Below are 22054 nucleotides of genomic sequence, written 5' to 3' on the forward strand. Positions count from 1 at the left end.
TTGAAACAGCGAAGCGCGTTTGTTTGCCTCGCTCTTGAGCATCAATGATTGATTGCAAATTTTGTAATAATAATTTTTGAACAGATGCTAAATAATTCGTAATCACGCCTTTGATAATAATCAAGTATACTTCAATAGATATCTGTGTAGTGTGCATTACAATATATGTACTCTATCAGTTGAAGTAATAATGAAGATCACAGACTGAACTTGAATTCCTAAAAATCGCAAGAAAACCCGAGAAATAATTAGCATGATTATGTCTATGCAAGCAACTGACTTTTTAATGACATAATAAAATAATAAAACAGAGTACATCATATGCTAAGGTACAATCGGTAACATTTAAAAATGAATAACAAACGAAGTGGTATTTTAAAATTAAACTACCATCTAACATGATCTTTATACTCGTCTCTGACGCTAATTCTTTTTATAGTCTCATAGCCTAAAATAATGGAAAAACTAAAACATACAGATTGAACTAATCTTGCGGAAAGACCTTTGGTAAACATCCATACACCTTCTTCATACCACAAGGATCTAAAAGCACGTAATATGGAATTTGTTCTTTGTATCTGCAAAAAAAAAAAAAATCCAGAATTTTCGTCAAATTTACAAATGGTCACAGGAATAAATGCTCACCTGTAGTCTAGCTCGAATCGTATCCATTGGATTGGTAACAAGAGTAGTTGTAAAACCACCAAACGTTCCAGCCACACACTGAACAAATAAATGCGATATATCATCCGGTAATACTATTCGTAGTTTCTCTGGAAATAAAAAATAAAATTTAGTACGAACAAATAGATACATTGAGAAAACCGTAAACGTAGAAAGATCAACTTCAATACATACCTTGGTACATATGATATAATGCCCACCAAATTGCACTGTTAGGAACGTATGTACACATTGAAGCTATATAACCTCTATAAAAGCCTAATACGCCGTCTTGATAATAGATGAATTGTCCAATGTCAATTGCTGTTTGAAATTTCGATCTGGTTGGATTTATAGTGATCCCCAGCGGATACAGAACGAACTGTACGGAAAAAAATTGAAGAATTGAGTCGATATAATTTTTCAATTTAAAAGTACTTTGCAAAGGACGAATTCGAACTACATACCTTCTTATCAGGTCCTGAATTTCGTTCAATTAGCCCCAACAGCATCAGATGCTGACTAATTACGTCAAATGGTACGATGATAGTTTGACCGACTAGAGAAGCGCAACCTCCGGCAATCAACGTCCGAACTTGAGGATGCATATTATACTGTCCACTGACATGCCTGACGCCTTCATAGGTACCAATATAACACAGCCCGGAAAATATTTGAATCGAATTCACCCAAAATCCACGGTAGAGTCCAGAAACACCTTCCGTACGGTAAATCTTCGAACCAGCATCGATCAAACCTAATAAAAAAACATATCTATAACCTCTGATTGAGTCTGGAGAATATTTCGATTTACTTTACCTTTATACATCTGATCGTGCTTCTGTAATTGTAACCTAGTTTTAATCAAAGTCAACGGATATAAAGTACCGCGAACACAGAAATGGCTAAGCATGCTTAATGGGAAAAATTTTGATTTATCCATCATGTGCCATTCGATGTTTCGAAGAAAAGGTTCTTCCTCGCTGTCCATCGTGGAGTTAAGTTGTTGAGTAGATACGCAATACTAAATCGAATAAATGGGTGTACTACCTTAATGTGTTCTTATGTTTCGTGAAAATGATGGTCATTTTTACACAAAGTTGACTTTATGCTTCATTAATTTTAAATGAAATGTATCATGCAGACGGCCATCATAGAAATTAGGAGACTTATCACTTCAATGAAGAACTCTTCAATTGATGCAGAGATGCATTACTTGATACATTACTGAAACCACTGAAGGTACTTATGATGAATTTTGGAATTCAAATAAGAAGCTTCCAACATAAAAGCTTACGCAATATACACTTATAAAGTCGAAACTTTTAAAGCTTTCAAACTTGAAATCTGAAAATCAAAATTGGAAGTAATCAAAAAATTTCATAGATAAGGATAAAATTCGCAGTGTTACATGTTATGATTTCAAAAAGTCTGCTCATGTCATATGATGTGATGTGAAAATTACCGTCATTCTGATGGTATCGGTAGCGGTATTTCATAATTCATATTCTCCGCAAAATTTTCAAAATTTATATTGCACAAAATTTGCACAGGATGGTCGGTGACATTACGCCATACGCCTTACCGTAATTCGGAAAAAACAGTGTTTTTTTTCGTTGAAAAATGAAAACATGCATTAAAAAAATTTAAATGATGGAAAAAGAAAAGTGTGGATATTTATTATTCATATAGGTTAGGAACTAAACTCGTTATTACAATCACTGATTAGCGTTTAACCGTTGATTAAACCCTTGATTAATTGACGGGCCGATTTCGGTCCGTCAAAATAACTTGATCGACTGGTTAACATTTTGATTGGTTGTAGAAAACTGTTGTTTTTTTATTTCGCTGATAACTGATAACAAAATTACAAATTTGAGAAATCATTTTGCTGCCGAATATTTCCCATTCGCCATATCATCAAATAATAAACAAAACATCATTATTTTTACCCAAATTTTTGTACAAAATATTGGCTATTGATTTATGCTTTCAGGTAAATTGTACAAAATTGTCACAATTCAGTCGGTTAATGAACGGACGGTGGATTGTCTGTTGTAATAACGAATTTCCCTTAACGGACCGTTACTAGTTAAACCCTCCGTTGGTTAATCAACTGTTTAATCCACTGTTGTAATAATGGCCCTCAAAGTTCAAACTATGTACTTAAGGAGCGTACACACGATCCAATATATTTGACAAACCAGGTTTGTCAAATTGACATCGTTGATAAAATTTATCAACATATAATCAACACATATTTGGTTGCATGGAAAGTCAAATATATTAGATCATGTAAACGCTCTGATAATTTAAGTTTTTTTTCCAAATTTTCAACGTTTTGTTGATCGATGACACCAATTCTGAAAATAGAAATTATTTATATTTTCAGAATTATTTTCAGAGTTGTGTCTATGGTGTCTCCGATCAACAAAACGTTAAAAATTTGAGAAAGACATCATCAGAGCGTCCACACAACCGAATATGTTTGATTAAATTCAATTTGATTTGACAAATCGAGTTTGTCAAATATATTGGATCATGTGTACACTCCTTTACATATTTTGAATTTAAACACGTTTAAAACGCAAAAAAACAAACAAATTCTATTCTACTATGTTTGTCACTTTTTTAGTTTTTTTCACGAAATTATTGAAATATGAATATGAACAAAAACTGACTGAAAAATTGGAAAAAACCGCAAGCTGTATAAAAACATTTTCTAAACAGAGCTTGCTTGTTTTAAACATTTTTTATTATAAAATCTCAATCAGATTTCGTTTCTGTTGTCCTTTCAAACACGGTTTTGAAGAGTTTTATTATTTTAATTAAACATCGCGCTGTTTAAAACATCTGAACTCTGGATAGATACATTTTTTATTTTTCAGAAAATGAAAAATTGAAAATTTAAATTAAAAGTAGATGCGATTTTCTCCCCTCGTTTTCGAAGCTGTTGCTGTGCTGTGGAGCAGTGAAAAGATGGAAGAGCGCAGAACTGAGAGCACTCGCTCTCACTCTGTCTTTGTAAATTTTATTGGCCGGACCCGGAAACCGAATCAAAAATCAAGTCGGGTTAAGGTCATGCTGGTTTTCACTACTTATTTTTTTCTGAAAAGTAGATTCACTATCAACTTAAGCTACCGGTTTTCGTTCATTACGATAAACGCATTTACGGCGAATCGGGTAGGCAACTTATTCTACATTACACTTTGTTTTAAAAATACGTATTTACGGCAAACAAAGCAGGCAACTTATTTCACATCATTTTTTATAAAATATTTTTTTTATGGAATAAACTTTTCTTTTCCAATTTTAGAATTCAAATTCAAAAAAGCCTAATATGGATGGAAAATTCAATTCTAGTACCTACTGATTTCAAAAAATGTGAGCAAAGTGTTTTGAAAATTTGTAAATTCTTCTGGCAGCATTAGTCGTTAGAAAGAGAGTCATTTATGGTAAAAAATGAAGTCAATACCTATAATTTTTATGTAGGTAGCTAAAAACCTCTGATTTAAAACATTTTGTCAAAAAATAATTACCTATCCAAGTATATAATTTTTCATTCATTTTTTTAAAAAGGAGTAAAACAAAACATCGTTGCTGACTACCTATATATTTTCTAACGATATTATTCCTTACAAATAATATAACTTGGTAGCGGTACCAGGATGATAAATTTAATGTCTTTTTTCAAACTTTTGAACCTTATTTGTATGATTCTGAATAGTAAACAAAAAAAAAATGTGCAATTATTATAATTCAACAATACCTATTTATATGTATTAGGTACTTAACAAACAATGTTTTTGGAAACGAAGTAGGTAAATATTCTGATAGGTACAAAGTACGGTAAGCAGTTAACCCTCGATCATTTAGCCTATATTATTATCGAAGTTTAATTAGCACATGAGTAAAAATCGATGACTGAATTCGTTAGTTTTCTGCCATATGAAATTCATTTAGCCAGTGTCGTCTGTCAGTCGATCGCTTTGAGAAGAATTTCGTTTACGAATTCTAAAGTAAACTAAGATACCAACTATAAGGGCAATAATGAATACAATAGCTGAAATAATTAATATCCAGGAAGTAGAAAACCATCCATCATCGGAATTAGCAAGTAATGACAAGACTTCTTTCGATTCATCGTACCAACAGGTATAATTCAAGACATTTTCGGATAAAGATGGACGCGTCAAGCACAATCCAGTACACGATTCTGGGCATGGATTTTGAATCTGAAAAATTCAATATTCACACATGTTTCTTAATATTTTGCTGTTGGTATAGGCACTTGTACTGTACATTCAAATGCGAATGAAATAATTGATTTCTTACGTTTACACGTTGTAGTTTTGGATTGTACATGTATAAGAGACGTAAATTATCTGATGTATTATCGAATCGGTTATTGTATAAGACTTCTTTAAGGACTGGAAAACGTAGTGTTACTGCTTTAGTATCTTTGTGCACGCTCACAATTTTATTGCCAAGCTGAATGAAGAATATTTCTCTTTCAAAATAAACGCTGGGACCATAAATAGGTGAATCCAACGATCTCGACTATAAAACAATCCGTCGTTGAATTCGTAAGTAGGTAAAAAAAAGTAAAACATCGTATGTACACAAGCTATAAGATAGATAGGTACCTAGGTAAAAACTTACCCGTCTGTCTCCGCCATCAAAATTCACAGACTGTACTTTTCTGCTAGACGAACAATACCAATACACTCTGCCAGATGATTCATCAACGGTCACCACCTCAACTGATGAATCGGAAGTAATCAAAATTGTCTCATCAGATCCATCCATTGAAGATTTTACTAAAGAGTGATTCATGTACTCTGATGTAAGATTCCGTTCAATACGTTCAATACGTTCTATCTGAGCCCAAAACATTAACCTATCGTGAATAAAAATTCGTGAATACGAGCAATGTGCAGTTTAATTCATAAATTGAGCACATTTTAGTATTAAAATTTACCCAAATGCTGGAGCTAAATTGATACACGTTGTATTGCCATGCTTCAGATCTTTGTAAATAGAACCATCTTGCGAGTAAACTGATAAAAATAGTTCCGTTGTCAAATATATGTTATTAGTGACCCAATCAACCGCAAGAGATGTGACTTCAACATCATCTAAAAAACAAAAATACACACAAATTTCGATGAGATCGATTCAGGGAAGCAACTAACGCATGTACAAATCTAACACAAAAATGTTACCAAAATGAAATTTGATGAGTTCGTGTGTTTCTTCGGAATTTATCGAAGTTTTGAAAATCGTTGTAGTATTTGCGGGATGATTTGTGTAACCAATAAGTGTAGCGGTTTTGTTTTCATGATCTGAAACATTAAATGGGTATGCGACTTCACGAAGAGCTGGCTGGGCTTCCCGAGTTGCATAATACACGTAATCTTGAAATGCAGTTAGAGCTGTGAAGTAATAATTGTCTCGGTTTTCTATCATTTTCACAGTAGAATTATCGTTGGTGCTAAGTTTGATTGCCTTGATTTCATGAGATGTTGAAAATAACAGCAGTTTCTCTTTTAGCGCTGTAACAATAAACATTGGACGTTGAATTATATAATTTAAAATTAAATAAGTACCTAGATGTTGTTTTTTTTTCATTTTTTTCCAGATTCATCCATGTTAATGCATTAGAGTTCAGGAATTCGAAATGTTATTTTTGCTTTTTCATAACTGCACTTGGTGTCAAAGTTCTACTCGTAAGTATATGAACTTTTCTTAGGTAGGTAGGCTAGGTACCAATATAAATTCTACGACGAAGACTGCAGGATTTCACCTCTCGTCTTTTAACTGCCAGCCGACCTTTACAAAGTTTACCCTCGGTAAATAAAGACAGAAATACGCATCACTGAGTACAAGCTGTTTATTTACTTACCTTTTTTCACACAAATTCGGAGAACGCGAAAAAAATTACGAAATTATTCCAATAATAGAAGAAGTCAATATTTGAATATGTGTCGCAGGCTAAAATGTGTCTAAGGATATGCCAAATATTTGATAGGCACAATTTGTTAACTCCTTCAATTACTTATTTGAAAGAGATGACTTTGGAGTGCCTACCAGAAAAATGATAGGCACCTATCGTTTATATCGAGGTCTCTTCAGAAAAGGAGCATAAGGTTAAACAACTACTCTGAATCGTCCCATTAAACCTTACTTTTACTTCGCTTCGATCTACTCGTTGATAAAATTGAAAAGAGTTTCTAAATTTTCAGGTAAAAATCGAAAGAGCATCCAAAAATACAGAACCCGGTTGAATTTTAGATGTTAAACTTCTTTTTTCGATTTTTGGTGAATTTTTAAAAATTTTAATTTGGTCTTTTTTGGATAACCAAAATTTAATTAAATTGAAGTGGAAAGCTGAAATTTTATTAGCATTCTATTTTCGATCTCGTGAATCAATTGGTGGTGATTTCAAACCGTTCTAAAGGCTTCAGCAGATTTTTTAACTTTACATTTTTGAAAAAATTTTCGTACCTATGGTAAAGGCAATGCTTAAAAATTTATGAAAAGCCAAAAAACGAACTTAATTTTATTCTGAGGCATCAATGACATGCTATATGCTCTTTCAAGCTTTTCTGCTGAAGAATTGAAGATTATAGTTTTAGATGTGACGTAGGTAAGTACATATAACGTGATTTCACAATTTTTCCCATTTTCTCTTAAATTTACCGAATTATGTAGAAATACAGCCGGTAACGAGACACGTAATTACAATGATAATTTGTAACGAGAAATCCAGACGGTTAAAAGGTAAGTTTCTACGTTTATAGAGAACTTACCGACATTGCTCGGCTGACATTTAGAATTCTGAGTACCAGGAACTCCGATATAATGTTCATCGCAGAAACATCCTGTTTGATTTGCGAATTGGACGCATTTATGATCACATTTGTTGTTAAAATCGCATTCTTCAAGTTCAAATTTAAAAAAAAAAATAGGTAGAAGTTAAATGCTGAATATAAATTACATTTTTTCGGTAGGTAGATACCAGAGCGATCTAATCGTAATACATAATAACGTACCTACCTTTACACGTAGAATTATACTCTGAACAACAGACAGATTCATTTGAAGTCTGGAAACAAACCTTGTGAGACGATTCTTGGGTGATATTAATTAAATGTTCATCTGTAAAGTCACCATTCCAAAGCATTAGGTAAGCGATAACGTTGATCAATAACAATACCAAAGATATCGATGCTAATTCATTTAAACGACAACGAAAATTCGATAGTACCTATTGCTAACTTTTACCTAGTTTACACTCGTACTTTTCATCAGAACAATCGAAACAATTACAGAAACCGTCGCAGGTATAATTCAGATCCAAACATCTCAATCCATCAGCACATAAGTATTTTCCGTTTTTCGACGAGCAATCTTCTGTATTAATTTCATCGCCTATGAACAAAATCGTAGAAATATTATACCTAATCTTCACCAATCTACATACCTACCTACATTTGGATTTTAATTAAACGTCAGAATATTGCACAAAATTACCACAATCGCTTTCATCGGTACCATCTGTACACTCTTTAATAGTGTTGCATCGGCCGGTCGAGCTTTTACAAAAATGTTTAATGTACTTGAATTCACTGTATTCCCCTTCTTCACGACGACATTCCTTTACCTAAATCATAAACTCAATGATAAGGCAATCACAAGAACCTACATATTAAATAGGCAAGTCCAAAATGATTACAATCAACCATTTTTAAAAATTAACCCCCGGACTCTGATACAGATGAATAAAACAATAAGTAAATTTTTACTTACTCTATCGCTGAATCGATCACAATACACAAAACGTTCATCAGTACCATCGGCAACACAATCTACTTTACCATCTCCAACCAATCTGTCACTGATGTAAGTTCCATTACGACAACGAAAGGTTCTGTACTCTAAATTTGCGCCGTACACCTGCATAATATAAGATAAGTACACAAACTGATAAAGGTAGGTATCTAGACACATTGCCCAAAAAAATTGAAATGAAAATATGAATGTCAATTGTGATTACTTGTATGAAAAAAGTATATTCTAAACAAAATGTTTTGAAGTTGAAATAGGTAGGTACCTACATCCATTTTAAATCTATTTTAAGAAAATTATTTCATTTTTATAAAACTTGAGTTTTAAATGGGAAAAAAATATGAATGGATAAATAGGTATTTGCTAAAAAATCGTAAAACTTGTTCTTTTCTTAAAACTAGGTATCTAGTATCTAACAATTATCACATTAATTTCACAACTGTCAATCATTCGAACTTTCCAAAGAGATTTTGATTTTTTTTATGCTAACAAAATTATGAGGTAACTATAGGTAGGTAATTTTTAATTTTTAAAATTTGAAGCTAAAATTCCTTTGAATAATACGCATTATCTACCACCTCGAATTTGAATATAAGTATGAGCTCAATTTTAAAAATTGCTATTTCAAAATTTTTAAAAACCCATAAGAATATTATTTGGGGATTTTAATGTGAGTATTTTAAAATTGATAAAACTCCCTCCTCTCGCTAATAATTTGGCTAATCGCCAAATTTTTGTTTTAAAAAAATACGTTCGTCTTTCCTCTCATAAGTAGATACTATTCCTTTTTGTTCAGCTCGGAGTAATAAACAAGTTTTCCAGAAAGTATCTCAACTAGGTTTCCGTACCTATCTACCTATCTACCTACCTAACACTTTATCAATCAACACTGTTGGCATAACAAAGCAAAAACCCTATGGGCACGTTTGGCACTCAGGACGCAATGCCAGCGAAAAAGTGCCAAAATGTGACACTAAGTGTCACATTTTGGCACTCGAGTGTCAGGCATTGGCACTCAGTGCCAGATTTTGACACTGGAGTGTCAGGCACTGGCACTCGGTGTCGAATTTTGACACTGGAGTGTCATGTGTCGGCACTCGAGTGTCAGGCACTGGCACTCAGTGTCAGATCTTGACACTGGAGTGTCAGGCATTGGCACTCCAGTGTAAAATGTTGGCACTGGAGAAATTTTTCAATAACACAAGTCTCAATTTTTTAGTTTTAAACAACAAAAAAAGTTTTTGTTGTTTAAAACTTTAATTGAACAATAAATAAAAAAATTCGCAAAATTTTAGATTTTTTAAAAATTGAATTTTATTTAATTTAAAATTGACTTCAAAAAACTGTTATGCATCAAAAGTTTGAAATCAAGTTTGTGGTAGGGTGGTTTGATTATAACCTTAAAATCCATCAGCACTTTCATAGTTCTGTTGAGAGATTGGAAATTTTCAAATCAATTTTTGGATAAATTTGTATTTTGAGAATTGTTTCTTCGCAAACATTTCGCATTAATTAGGTACATAATATTATGTTAAAATATTGAAACGCTTATTCCTAAAACTGCGGATATATGAGGGTTATTCAATAAAGACTGAGAGTGGTGCTGGTGTGCAGAAAGATCCACTCAGAATCTCAAATTCTATCTTTTGGAACAGGACAATTTTTTCCAAAAAACAGGTTGGGTAGGGGCCAGAGCAGAAAACCCAAGGGTTTTTGAATATTCTCCCACTTTGAGGATCAATATCCATCCTTCAGGGGAACCTTCAAAACTGAAAGTTTTTCTGAGTGAATTTCAACCTAAAATGGAGGTCTCCGCTGAATTTTTTCAAAATCTTCCAATTTTTTTTTCGCGATACATCCAAAAGAACATCATACGAGTATACATAATAAGAAATAAAAGTTTTAAAATTTCTTCATTGTGTAATTATTTTCTTTTCAAAAAAAGAACAGGCGCTTTTCCAATGAATAAAAATTCGTTTTTTTTAAATATTTAAAATTTTTAAGCCCATATCCTTGAAAATTTTTTTGAGGAAAAAATTTTAAACTTATGCTTACCTACTCATTTTGTTGTTCACTTGAAAAAAATAATATATTCTTTTTGAAAAAATCTATGATTTTTGAAAAAAAAAACTCATCTTCAAGAAAAGTTTTTAAGATCAGCATTATCTAAGTAGGTATCAATAATATTTTCATTTTTTTTTTTTTGAATATTAGGAAAATTTGCTTTGAAACCTTATTGCAACTTTTTCCTAAGCTCCAGTGAATGCTTCTATCTCACAAAAAAATTTTCAACCAATAAAAATTCTTTTTTTTTGAAAAATATTTTAAATTTTGAGGTTTATACCCTAAAAAATTTTTATTGAAAAAAAAACGAAAAATTGGAACCCTTCTTTTTAAAAACAATATTGTAAAAAATTGTGTTTTTTATAAGGAAAAAATTAGAAATTGGAATGGAATAAATTTAAAAATTTCCCCAGTAAGATAGGTAATAATTTTACAGACAAAAAAATCTTCAAAAAATAATTACTAGTGTTTAAAAAGTGCTGTGATGCATGCTCAAAATGAATGCGCAATCAACATAACAGTCGCTTCATCGCGTCCAAATTATGTCTCACGCGGTGGCGTAGTTGGTTAAGCATCGGACTGCCACGCAAGAAACCCGGGTTCGAGTCCAGCCGGAGCCGAAAAATTTCATTGGAGAAAAGGCGGGAAAACAGGAAATTGGAGATAAAGACACTCAACGACTCTCTACCCAGGCAACACTGCAACGAAAAATTACTAGAATCGGCAATAAAAACTTCCTCATAATTTTTCCTCACTGGCACTGGCACTGGCACTGAACATTTGCATTGCATCTCAGTCTCACATTGACGCAATGAGTGCCAGTGGCACTGACACTGGCACTCTGACACTATGACACTGGCACTAAAAATTGGCATTGCGTCCCAGTCTCAATTTGACGCAATGTTAAATACTGGCACTAAAGTGCCAAACGTGCCCACAGGGAACGTGATCTTTTTTTTTAAAACTATGACCGGTGTCAAAATCGAATGGGTAATCATGACAAGGCTGAGAAATATAATTACATATTTGATGGCAAACATTAATAACTTGAAATGTGGAAACAGTTGGCAACACAACGCGATATTCCAATGTATGTATGTGAATTACACAGCTTAAAAATAGACACCGTTGAACTAACTCAACGTAATAAGCGTAAGCCGAATTAAAAATTTTATGATTCGAAGTCGCGATCAAAAAATGTGATTTTGTGACAAGACAAGAAGAGAAGTGTTGTTACTCCTCAAACATGTCAAATTACAAATAAAAGTTTAAAATTATTGTTTTTAATGTTTTTCAATTCAGGGATAAGATCAAGTAGGTACATACTAGCTTAAAATTCGTGCTATTAAAATGCACGAAAAGTACGAAGATAAGGTAACTGACTATGTACCTACCTATACACTTTTTTTTTTTTTTTTTTAGAAAACGTTGCCTGACTTGATGATATCCTTTGGGAATACCAAAAAACCTTGCATAGTTTTCTCAATTACTATAATTGAAACCGAACATTCGTTTTTGAATCAATGACAGTTATGCAAATCTGCCTTTTAGGTACTTGGCTGATTTACAATGTTGAAAGCCGGCGGCGGCGTCTTGTTGGAACCGAAATCATAAACTATTAATGAAATTTGACAAAATAAATATATTGAGAAATTAGTGGCGCCAGACCACAAAATCTTGTTGAGTTTTTCCGACTCGTCAAATCTATTTCTGTGCATTTTTAATTACCTATATGTATAGCTAGAGGTAGAGTAGGTAATCTACTCACTTTGAAAGCACATTAACTTACCCTCGTCAGTAAGGAAAATAAAATTATGCAACCTAATTTCACGATCGCCATTTTAGAAGAATTCGTGATGTATTCTACATATTTATCTAATTGCTACAGATCTGAGCATAGGCACTTATCAAAAAACTGCACATATTTAAACTTAGTAATTTTTAAAGAACGAAAAAAAATTGCACACTTTTCCGGAAACAAGTAAGAGATAAACTATCGTCGCAGTCTTCAAGTCAGTCTTTACTAATCATTGCGGTAGCTCATTCAGCGATGATTATTCAAACATCAGCTGACGTCAGAAATTCACGTGGTTTAAGCCAGTACTGCCAAAATTAATGCCGGACATTTAATACATTTTCATTTTCGTTAGAAGAATATGGTTTACAATAAGTACAATTCCTCTCAGGGTGTGAGGGTGGAGTGGACCGTTGCGTGTTTTTTTTTTAAATGAAAATTTCAAGTTGAGAAAATTTAACATCGTCCAAATGGGATTTTCTAAGTTGATTCATTTTCTAGAACTGTTGCGAGGAATTGCGTGAGGCAAGTAAAGAATGAATTCACCAGATAATATCAATTTTCAATTTTTTTTCATTCTCGTTTTGTTCTCCGAAAAAGGTACCCATCTTCATGGTACCTAAATACATAGGTAGGTATTTGGCTCACATTTTTTAATGCCTAGTTCATCGCCGAGGTTCAAAAATCTTGCAAGAACACGTCCGCGTTATGTCGAAAATTTCCATTTGCATTTTTTTAAATCACTAATCCATAATCCTAATTTTTCTCTGGTTCAATACAATATATAAATTATACTGCAGGACTTGAAAAAAAAACTCAATATTCATCGTTAATTTATTAATTTTGATACTTTAGCACGGCCGCGGCAGTGTACTTGCAAACTTGCACGAATAAAAATTATTTACACTCTCTCAGTGTTATAGATCTTAATCATTTTAGCGTGAATTTTATTGAAACAAAACCATATCCATTATTTGAAAGTTTAATCGTGAATTATAAATGAGAAAATGTTTCATGGCGTGAAATATTTGTCAATGTTTTTATCAGTTACAATCGGCAACGAATGATTTGTAATTTAGTTAGTAAATTACAGTAGCTAGGCTGTCATTTAAAAAAAAAATATTTATCGCAGTTCTTGTTCACGCATTTACCTTGTTGAAATTTTTCGTTGATGTACGCACATTATATGTAGGTAGATGGACTGAGCTCCTAACTACTTGTCGATGTGAAAATAAAAATGGAAATTCCTCCAGGTAAGAACGACTATTTCTAGTGAATAGATTAGGTATAGGTATTAATTTTTTCTTTCTTAAGTTTTACTTATAATGGCGGTAATATGTTACAGAAATAATATTAAAAATTGTCTTTTTTTCCTTTTTCAAGAACTTACCTAACCTAAAAGTTCTGGAACAAATGGAAAATTTTGTAGGATTTTTTTTTGAGTTGGAAGGTTGAAATAAACTAAATTTTTTTATACGTACCTATTCATCATTAATTAGTTTCGATTTTAAAAAAAGTAGTCAGGGATTCTCAAAATGATACAATTAATTTTTTTTTATTAAAAATGATGAAAAATGTTAAAAATTATTAGATTTGATTCAAATTCAGGCCGACAGCGTAGTTCAGCGTTTTTAATGATATATATGTATTGCGAAGAAAAAATTTTTCGACCAAAATTGTCCACTTTATACCTACCTAGCTGGAAAAAATCGCGAAGAAAATCAGTTTATAGTATTTTTGAAGGTCTATTCTCAAAAAAATATATGCTGTACATGTACAGGTTCCATCGATCACCAGCCTAATTATAGATCCTGACTTACCTACCTGTACTTATACATACCTATTTCTTTTCAATTTGTCGATTCCAACGATTGGAAAATAAATCTGTATTCCAGATCATAATCCAGTCATACCACTATATCTACTCGATAAGAATGAACACAAGCATTTCCGTACTCAACATTACGACGCCAATCGAAAAAGACCAAAATTAAGCAGCAACTCGTTGCAGAAAGCATTACGACCAGTGTTACTTTTAGCACGTTGCTTCGCTGTATTTCCAGTTTTGGGGATACAGGCCGATGATGCCAAAGGCTTACAGTACGATAAATGCCAATTTTGTTGAAATGTATGAAGTACATCATAATGCAGAGAAAATATTTTAAAAGTTTATCGTTATTTCAGTTTTGATTGGTTTAGCAAACCAATGTTACTTTCGTTGCTTTTCTTGACCTATTCAATATCTATAGACGTGCTTTCAATTCTGCGAATAATACAAACTGGTCTCACTTATTATAACACTGGTAAGATTTCAATTTTTAATTATTGAATAGGTAATACGTATTTGATTGTATATACTCGTATTCACGAAAATAGGTACCTATAGATACGTGTAGAAACATTTGCAATCAAAACGACACTCTGCCATCTTTGTACCTCAGATTCAGTTTTTTTTTTTACATATTTGAAATTTGCTCACCTATAATTGCAACGAATGTGACCCGCTGAGCAATACCGTAGGTAGGTGGTAGGTACCATACGTCGGATTTTTTTTTTTTGGTTGAGATTATCGCAATGGCAATTAATATTGATATTTGTTTTTGATGCTACAAACCCTGACATTTTTTCAATCTATTTTCACTATTCGAAAGCTCAAGAAAAACAGAATTTGATGAGCCGGAAAAACGAAAAAAACTTTTTCCGATATATTGTACAAATATGATATCGCTCAGCGGGTCACAAATTGAGTAGATTATCACTTTCCGTGTTGATTGCCAATTGCCATAATGCCAATGAAAATAAAAAGTTATAAACGAGATATGAGTTACCCCTCGCTACATTAATCGCATACCTATCTAGACAAGTTGTCGTCTCGATTGGTGATGTACTCATATATTTCTCACGACCCTTTCCCTGTTGGACAGTTATTATAGTAGAAATAATTGAATGCTTATTGCTCAAATACCTAAACCTACCCAATGAGTAATGAAATGATCACTATTTTTCAGTGGACTTTGTATTTTTGGCAAGTTTAACCTGTATCTACATAATATTCATACAACTCGCATCAAAATGGCCAAAATTTGCTTTAGAGTGGGAAAAGGTTGAAAAACATATGAACACATTCGCATTCTCAAAAAATTTGGAGCAGAAATTCAAACTATTAACATTTACCATTATGGTTCTCGCTTTAAGTAGGTAGAGAAAAATTAGACTGGTAGGTGCAGTAGAAATCTAAATCTAATCTAAGAATAACATGTAGGCACAATTTTTGAATTTCAGTTGAACATCTCAGTTCAGTTGCTACCAAAGTTGTCGATGCTTTGCCTTGTGCTACCAACGATACTGATATTGTAAAAGCATACTTTGTCAACACTCACAAGCATATTTTTGCATTCATCAGTTACAGTCCATTTATCGCTTTTGGAGTTGCTTTGATTACACTTTTAATGTCTTGTGCGTGGAATTTCATGGATGTATTCATAATAATAATGTCAGCAGCCATGACAGAAAGATTCAAACAATTCAATTTACTTTTACATTCAGTACATGGAAAGGTACGAAATTAAATCTTTGTGGGTAAGTAAGTACCTACTTACTTACTCTAATCATGTACCTAATCAAGATACAGCTGTATTGAAACATAATCAAATTTTTGTTCAAATTTAGATCATGCCGGTGACATTTTGGCGGACAATGAGAGAAACTTATAATCAACTATCCTGCGTAACCAAATTATTAGATGAATTGTTGTCTCCCATAGTGCTTCTTTCATTTGCTAATAATTTATATTTCATTTGTTTACAATTACTAAATAGTTTGAAGTAAGTTGACACCAGTTACATGTTAACGAATTATTGCTTCAAAATTATTTACCTACTTATACATATGTGCCTATTTTACTTCAATTTAGGCCAATGGCTAGCACATGGCATGCATCATACTTCGTATATTCATTCACATATTTAGTCTTGAGAACGATAGTTGTTTCTTTATTTGCTGCTTCTATTTACGACCAAAGCAAACAACCGAAAACGCTTTTATTCTGTGTTCCATCAGAAAGTTATTGCACTGAAGTAAGACCACTACCTACTTAATAATTATTACCTATTCATAACAATTAACAATGCTCATATTTTTTCAAATTTTAAATTTATTGTAATGTTTTTCATTTTTACATACCTAGGTTGCTAGATTACTGAATCAAATAACTTCGGATGATTTGGCATTAACAGGATGCAGATTTTTTTCTGTGACAAGGACTTTGGTTCTGACGGTAACAATATTTAATAAATATTGTTTAGGCACCTTCCTAAGTTGAACATGAGCATTCAATCATATAAAAAAATTCCCCATGACATTTTGAATTTCGATATTTTTCAAATATCAATTACTGCATACGAAAATAATCATGGATGGATGGATGAGGGGAGGGAGGATAATTTTTTTAAACGTCATCAACTGTGAATTTCATCAATTAATTTTCGAACTCTTACTGCAGGATGGGTATTTATAAAGCTAAAATCGAGGAAGGAAGGTTGGCCCGTGGCTTCTACTTTGAAACTTTAAAACATCAGTAGGTAGGTAAAGGTACTTCTACGAATTATCTAGTTTCAGCATTAAGTAGGTAAAAAAGGAACTTCATTTTCAGCATCATTGGATGATTTTTTTGATTAGAATGCTAATTCTTTCACTAAAAACCATGTTTTAAAATGTTTTCGTTTCAAGTGTAGGTACTTAGAAGTTCGTTGTTTCTTATTTTGTGATACAGGTTGCTGGTACTATTGTGACTTATGAAATTGTGTTGGTTCAATTCAACGCGGTTAGCAGTGATACTCGAAGAAATACCACCATTACATGCTTATAAATAGAATATAAATATTTTTTTAAAAAAATCGTTTATTATTACGTATTAATCCATAAATGATTGTAGTTAAACTTGCACTTAACTCATATACCTAAACTGCTTATTACATAAATATGTACTTATAAAAAAGCAGAAAACTCCACGCATTCACTCTTTTACCCCCATTTATGTTTGTTAAAGGTTCACCCTTAGATACCTACAACATTAATATGAACTTCCACTTATCAATGCAAGCCCCAGTGTCTTTAATTTGTTACCTTAACTACGTGTGTTATTTACCTACTCAACCAACATGAACCCCGACCAAATCGATGTACAGTATTTTTATTTGAGAAAATAAAATGTACAAATTTTTCCAATGTTGAATTCCGCATCCCTCGTAAAAAAGTTTCTGTAGCTAAGTACGTCGACATGTCCAATCAAACATACAACGAATTATGGGCGGAAGCTCAAAATATTTTGGAAGATGCAACATACGCTGATAACATTCAGATCTCGAGTAAACCATCAAGGGATAAGAAACAGCTACATAAACAGATCAGTGTAATTTTTCTGAAGTACATATTGGCGATAAATAATCTGGCCGAGTGTTATGATCAAATGGTTCATCCCCAGAAAAGGATTCTAATACGAAAAATTTTAGATAATTCCGTGATTAGGTAAGTAAGAAACACAAACCATAATCTTAAAGTACACGACAGTAAAAGGCATACCTACTCGTGAAAATCATGTAAAAACAAAAATATTTATTGTGGCCACTACATAGGTATGTAGAAGATATCTAGGTATCAATTTGAAACTAATTGTCAGTTAAATTTCAGGTACCTAGAGATTAAAAATGATTTTGTGAATTTGGTTTTGAGTGAATTTACCCACTTGGACGATGGTATCGAAGAACTCGCTTTACTACCTCACGATACTGAATTACAGATACCACTGTGTTATAAAAGAGAAAAAAAAGAAGACATCGATTGGAAATATAATTTCATAAATGAAACTTTAATAAAGATAGGAATCGTGGATGAAGAACCTCCAGGTAAGAATTTAAAATTTAAATTGCAAGATTTGAAAACCACATACCCACATTGTTTTACCTAATACCTATTTAAAACAAAAATAATTTCGAAAGGTATTCAGATGACTGAAGAAGAAGCAATTATTCTAATACAAAGACACGAAAGAGCTCGACAATGCAGGATGCGTTTTTTATTCATGAAAAATATTCGAGAATCTAAAGATCGTGTAAAAAGTAAGAATGATGGAGAAATTTCTGAAGTTGGGAGAAAAGCGGCGCTTAAAATTCAACGGGTATGGAGAGGATTCATAACTAGAAGAAAAATACGAAAACGAGTGATAGAAGAAATGCTACTAATAGGTAAGTAGGTATAAACATTTTTCGCCGATTTTATGCAACTTAAGAAGGTTCAGGAGCTCTTTTCGTTCATAATGAAAAGATGCGTTCATAGGTAGTTTTTCTTTTTTTAAATTTTCCTCGAGAAAGTTTAATAAGTAGGTACCACCTACCTACCTACCTACCTACCTACCTACCTACCTACCTACCTACACAATCCCAGGAAAATTAAAAAACGACTGATTGATTTCAATTTAGTTTTTCATTGCTAGGAATGTTAGAACCAGACAGTTTTTGCACTGAAGAACGAGACTTTGCTGAAAAATCAAAATTCGATAGATACGAAGTACAAACGAAACATGAACAAGACTATCAAAAAGCTCTTAGACAAGAGAAAGAAAACGTACGAGTAGATACTTACTGAATTGAATCATTCTTCGTAAACATTAAGAATTCCTTTGACTTCACTCGATGCTCATCAACTTCCAATCATCAACCATGAAATCTATACCTATCTTACAGATACAAAAATACAGAGGAAATATAATAATGGAAGAATTACGCGATCAAATTCGTAACTGGTATTTAACCTACAAACAGCAAACTGGAAAATTTCCCACAATTCCCTCCGAAGAATCGGGCGGATCTGCTGCAGTAATTGGCAGGCAATCTCCTTTACCAGGGAGCAGCGAAGGAAGTCGTTCAACTGCTCCTGCATCTGTCGACAGTAAAATGAGTTGCTCACAATTATTTAAATTTTCATTTTTCGTTACGAAATGAATCAATGTTCTTGTTCAAATAGGTAAATCTTCAAAAAGTAAAAAATCGAACGATAATGTGGAAGAGAAGAAAAGAAGAAGCGACGACGATGATGATTTAGGCTTCAAATTAAGCGCATCGAATATATTATCAGATCTTGAAGGATTGAATATGGAATATGAAGAGGTTTGGAAAGATTTAAAAGAGGATGATAATCCGGAACAAACGTACATTCTTGATGTGATTAAAGCGCAAAAAACGGCCGAAGTAGAAGCAGAAATGAGAAAAGTATGTGCGTAAACTTTACGTGAGCTAGGTACCTATCTAGGAATTGGCCTCCTATCAGTTAAATTCTGAATGTCGGTCGAATTTGGCAATTTCACTAAAATGTTTCAATAAATATACTTGAAGATAATCGATGTACAATTACGAGTAGAATTGGAAAATCTACAATCAGCGTTGGAACGCGATGAAAAAGGAAAAAGAACCAAAAGCACAAGCAAGAAAAAGAAAACTCGACGCGGACTTAAAAAGTCAAAGAAGAAGAAGGATAAAGATCTTACTCCCGATCGTACACTACAATCACTGTTTGAAGAACTCGTCACCAATGGTATAATTCGAAAATACCCTCAAACACCATTATCAGCATTTCTGGGAGATATTTCTTATACAGGATATATTTATCAACACCAAGGAAAACACGGAACGCCTTCATTAGGTGATGTGAGACAAGTAGGTACCTATTTAATTCATTTTATAGACAATTAAAAATGGTTTTGATACTGAAGTTATATGGGTATACTATGGTACTATCGTTGCATGATAATTGGAATTGAGAATAGAACCGATTTTTGAGCACTTGCCTGTCTATTTCAAATTTTCTAGGTCATTCGAGATTTTTGTATTCTCCCCATGTGCTCAAAGGAAATCCATCAAATTGCTCCTCTCAATAGATCTCTGTTGATAGCTGGCCCTAAAGACTCTGGTAAAGATATGTTAGTACATGCTGTTTGCACCGAGTTAGGAGCAGTGTTATTTGATCTAACTGCTGCTAATATAGCAGGAAAATATCCGGGGAAAGCTGGGCTCATCATGTTGATTCATTTAATAAACAAAGTTTCCAAGTAAATATTAATAAAAACTTTTAGAAAATTTTATGTAGGCACCATAGTGCTGATGCTTTAGTTGATTTAAAAATTTTTCGTTTCAAGATTACTTCAGCCATCAATTATTTATATCGATGATGCGGAGAAGACTTTTTTGAAAAAAGTTCCAAAAACCGATAAAACAGATCCAAAGAGGCTAAAAAAAGATCTCTCCAAGATCGTAAAGTCGATAGGACCAACAGATTTAGTGAGTACCTAGTACCTACCTACAGATACCTAGGTACCAGCTACCTTTCAATAAAAACACCTGCACTAATACATGACAAATTTTTAATCAAATGACAGCTGACTCGTTGAAACATGCTTAAATTTCTAGGTCATGTTGATCGGCGTAACTCACTCTCCGTGGGACTGCGACCAAAAATCACTATTTCAAACTTACAATAAATTGATAATAATGGTGCGCCCTGATTATACCAGTATTCGTTCCATATGGATGAACCTATTACAGCAATATAACGCATTTAATCATCAGCTTGACTTGTGCATACTATCAAAACTAAGTGATGGATTTGCGATAGGTGTTTTGATCAAAGTCATACAACGGGTTAGTCATGTTCTCATGTTTCACCATTATTTGAGCATTTGAATGGCAAGGCAAAGTGTGTGTGTAGTGTACTGAGAGTCTTCAACAAATAAGGGGACCTTGGGCCTTGCAAGAGAGTTTCCCAAATTTGTGCATATAACGAGACATCGTTTTAGCATAATCCTCAGAATTTTTGTTTCGAGTAGGTAAAATAATTTCTATTTTTTTACTCAAAGAACATCTTCAGGATTGTGCTACGAATTTTAATACCTAAATTAGTAGGAATAGAAATGAGTCACTTGCACCAATGAGATTGTCAAAAAACTACTGTTAATGTTATTTTTCAGTTGATGACGTGTAAACGTATTCTACGATTGAAAATTCATCCCTTGAAACTTACTGAAATCTTGGATGTACTCGCTCAATTTGAACCGATTTACAAAGAGGAAGAAGATTCCTTTTTGCAGTGGTATTCGAAGACTGCATTAGGGAAAAGTCGACAAAGAGCTTCAGAGCTGGAAAAAGAATTGATTGACAACGAAAATAGAAATAAAAAGAACTGATTTGTCACTTATTATCACATATGTACGTAGGTCTAGGTACCTACTTATCATCTAAACCAGAGTTTAATTGAGACATATTCATGAGTTAAAACTCTACTTAGGTCTCATGTAGCCAGGACCCACCCATATTTGTGAAATACAGCTCCATTTCATTTTTCAATTTTTGGTAAAAAAAACCATTCGGTACACTACTTATTTAATATTTTGAACTTTACATTTCCACGCAAGATCATCGCATGATCTTCGGTGAAGTTCTTCGGCAAATATTCTTAGAGTAAATTTTTCAGTTTGTTTCAAGTTTGCGGAAACTGCAAAAAATTTTGACGAGTGTCGACGTTTGATGAGTTACACTTGCACGTGGGATCGCCCCCTCCTTCTCTTCCTCTACCTCTTCCCCCTCGTCGTTGTTTTGCTTATCATCTGGCTTGTTATCAGCATCAGCATGAACT

At 33.0% G+C, this 22054-nt stretch overlaps 4 protein-coding genes across 4 annotated transcripts; 2 read left to right on the plus strand and 2 right to left on the minus strand.

Moving 5' to 3' along the window:
- Window positions 1-257: 257 nt before the first annotated feature.
- LOC135842157 (solute carrier family 25 member 44) lies at window positions 258-2037 on the minus strand. The gene is made up of 5 exons (XM_065359540.1): window positions 1483-2037; window positions 1131-1420; window positions 859-1045; window positions 646-773; window positions 258-578 (listed from the first exon to the last, which is right to left on the minus strand). Exons 1-5 carry the CDS (start codon window positions 1652-1654, stop codon window positions 387-389), a joined length of 969 nt encoding a protein of 322 aa, XP_065215612.1. The 5' UTR covers window positions 1655-2037; the 3' UTR covers window positions 258-386.
- A 2222-nt stretch (window positions 2038-4259) lies between these two features.
- LOC135842155 (vitellogenin receptor-like) lies at window positions 4260-12622 on the minus strand. Its single transcript, XM_065359538.1, has 11 exons — window positions 12368-12622; window positions 8476-8622; window positions 8200-8329; window positions 7951-8097; window positions 7723-7824; window positions 7476-7604; window positions 5889-6218; window positions 5645-5801; window positions 5326-5563; window positions 4999-5223; window positions 4260-4898 (listed from the first exon to the last, which is right to left on the minus strand). Exons 1-11 carry the CDS (start codon window positions 12416-12418, stop codon window positions 4623-4625), a joined length of 1932 nt encoding a protein of 643 aa, XP_065215610.1. The 5' UTR covers window positions 12419-12622; the 3' UTR covers window positions 4260-4622.
- Window positions 12623-13474: 852 nt separating this feature from the next.
- On the plus strand, window positions 13475-17594 carry LOC135842167 (gustatory receptor for sugar taste 64f-like). Its single transcript, XM_065359554.1, has 9 exons — window positions 13475-13626; window positions 14269-14473; window positions 14558-14676; window positions 15382-15567; window positions 15656-15930; window positions 16043-16197; window positions 16287-16449; window positions 16560-16649; window positions 17145-17594. The coding sequence occupies exons 1-9, from the start codon at window positions 13611-13613 to the stop codon at window positions 17238-17240; spliced, it is 1305 nt and encodes a 434-aa protein (XP_065215626.1). The 5' UTR covers window positions 13475-13610; the 3' UTR covers window positions 17241-17594.
- Window positions 17595-17644: 50 nt separating this feature from the next.
- On the plus strand, window positions 17645-21893 carry LOC135842171 (dynein regulatory complex protein 11). Its single transcript, XM_065359558.1, has 11 exons — window positions 17645-17899; window positions 18062-18276; window positions 18370-18615; window positions 18864-18994; window positions 19114-19327; window positions 19394-19638; window positions 19762-20082; window positions 20236-20474; window positions 20562-20703; window positions 20833-21063; window positions 21390-21893. Exons 1-11 carry the CDS (start codon window positions 17652-17654, stop codon window positions 21603-21605), a joined length of 2448 nt encoding a protein of 815 aa, XP_065215630.1. The 5' UTR covers window positions 17645-17651; the 3' UTR covers window positions 21606-21893.
- Window positions 21894-22054: the final 161 nt, after the last annotated feature.

Source organism: Planococcus citri, chromosome 3, assembly GCF_950023065.1.
Source record: "Planococcus citri chromosome 3, ihPlaCitr1.1, whole genome shotgun sequence".
In the NCBI taxonomy this organism is placed as follows: Eukaryota; Metazoa; Arthropoda; class Insecta; order Hemiptera; family Pseudococcidae; genus Planococcus; species Planococcus citri.

Bases quoted from the DNA above. Each gene is read 5' to 3' on its own strand.
- LOC135842167 (XM_065359554.1), top strand. The intron at 15,568-15,655 runs GTAGGTAGAGAA...TTTGAATTTCAG, and splicing joins CATTATGGTTCTCGCTTTAA to TTGAACATCTCAGTTCAGTT. The intron at 16,450-16,559 runs GTAAGACCACTA...TTACATACCTAG, and splicing joins CAGAAAGTTATTGCACTGAA to GTTGCTAGATTACTGAATCA.
- LOC135842157 (XM_065359540.1), bottom strand. From the start codon at position 1,654: ATGGACAGCGAGGAAGAACCTTTTCTTCGAAACATCGAATGGCACATG. The intron at 1,046-1,130 runs GTATGTAGTTCG...TTTTCCGTACAG, and splicing joins ATTCAGGACCTGATAAGAAG to TTCGTTCTGTATCCGCTGGG. The intron at 579-645 runs GTGAGCATTTAT...TTTTTTTTGCAG, and splicing joins CGATTCGAGCTAGACTACAG to ATACAAAGAACAAATTCCAT.
- LOC135842155 (XM_065359538.1), bottom strand. From the start codon at position 12,418: ATGGCGATCGTGAAATTAGGTTGCATAATTTTATTTTCCTTACTGACG. The intron at 5,564-5,644 runs GTAAATTTTAAT...TATTCACGATAG, and splicing joins AATTTAGCTCCAGCATTTGG to GTTAATGTTTTGGGCTCAGA. The intron at 5,224-5,325 runs GTAAGTTTTTAC...ATTGTTTTATAG, and splicing joins TTGATGGCGGAGACAGACGG to TCGAGATCGTTGGATTCACC.
- LOC135842171 (XM_065359558.1), top strand. From the start codon at position 17,652: ATGTCCAATCAAACATACAACGAATTATGGGCGGAAGCTCAAAATATT. The intron at 20,083-20,235 runs GTAGGTACCTAT...CAAATTTTCTAG, and splicing joins CATTAGGTGATGTGAGACAA to GTCATTCGAGATTTTTGTAT. The intron at 21,064-21,389 runs GTTAGTCATGTT...GTTATTTTTCAG, and splicing joins TGATCAAAGTCATACAACGG to TTGATGACGTGTAAACGTAT.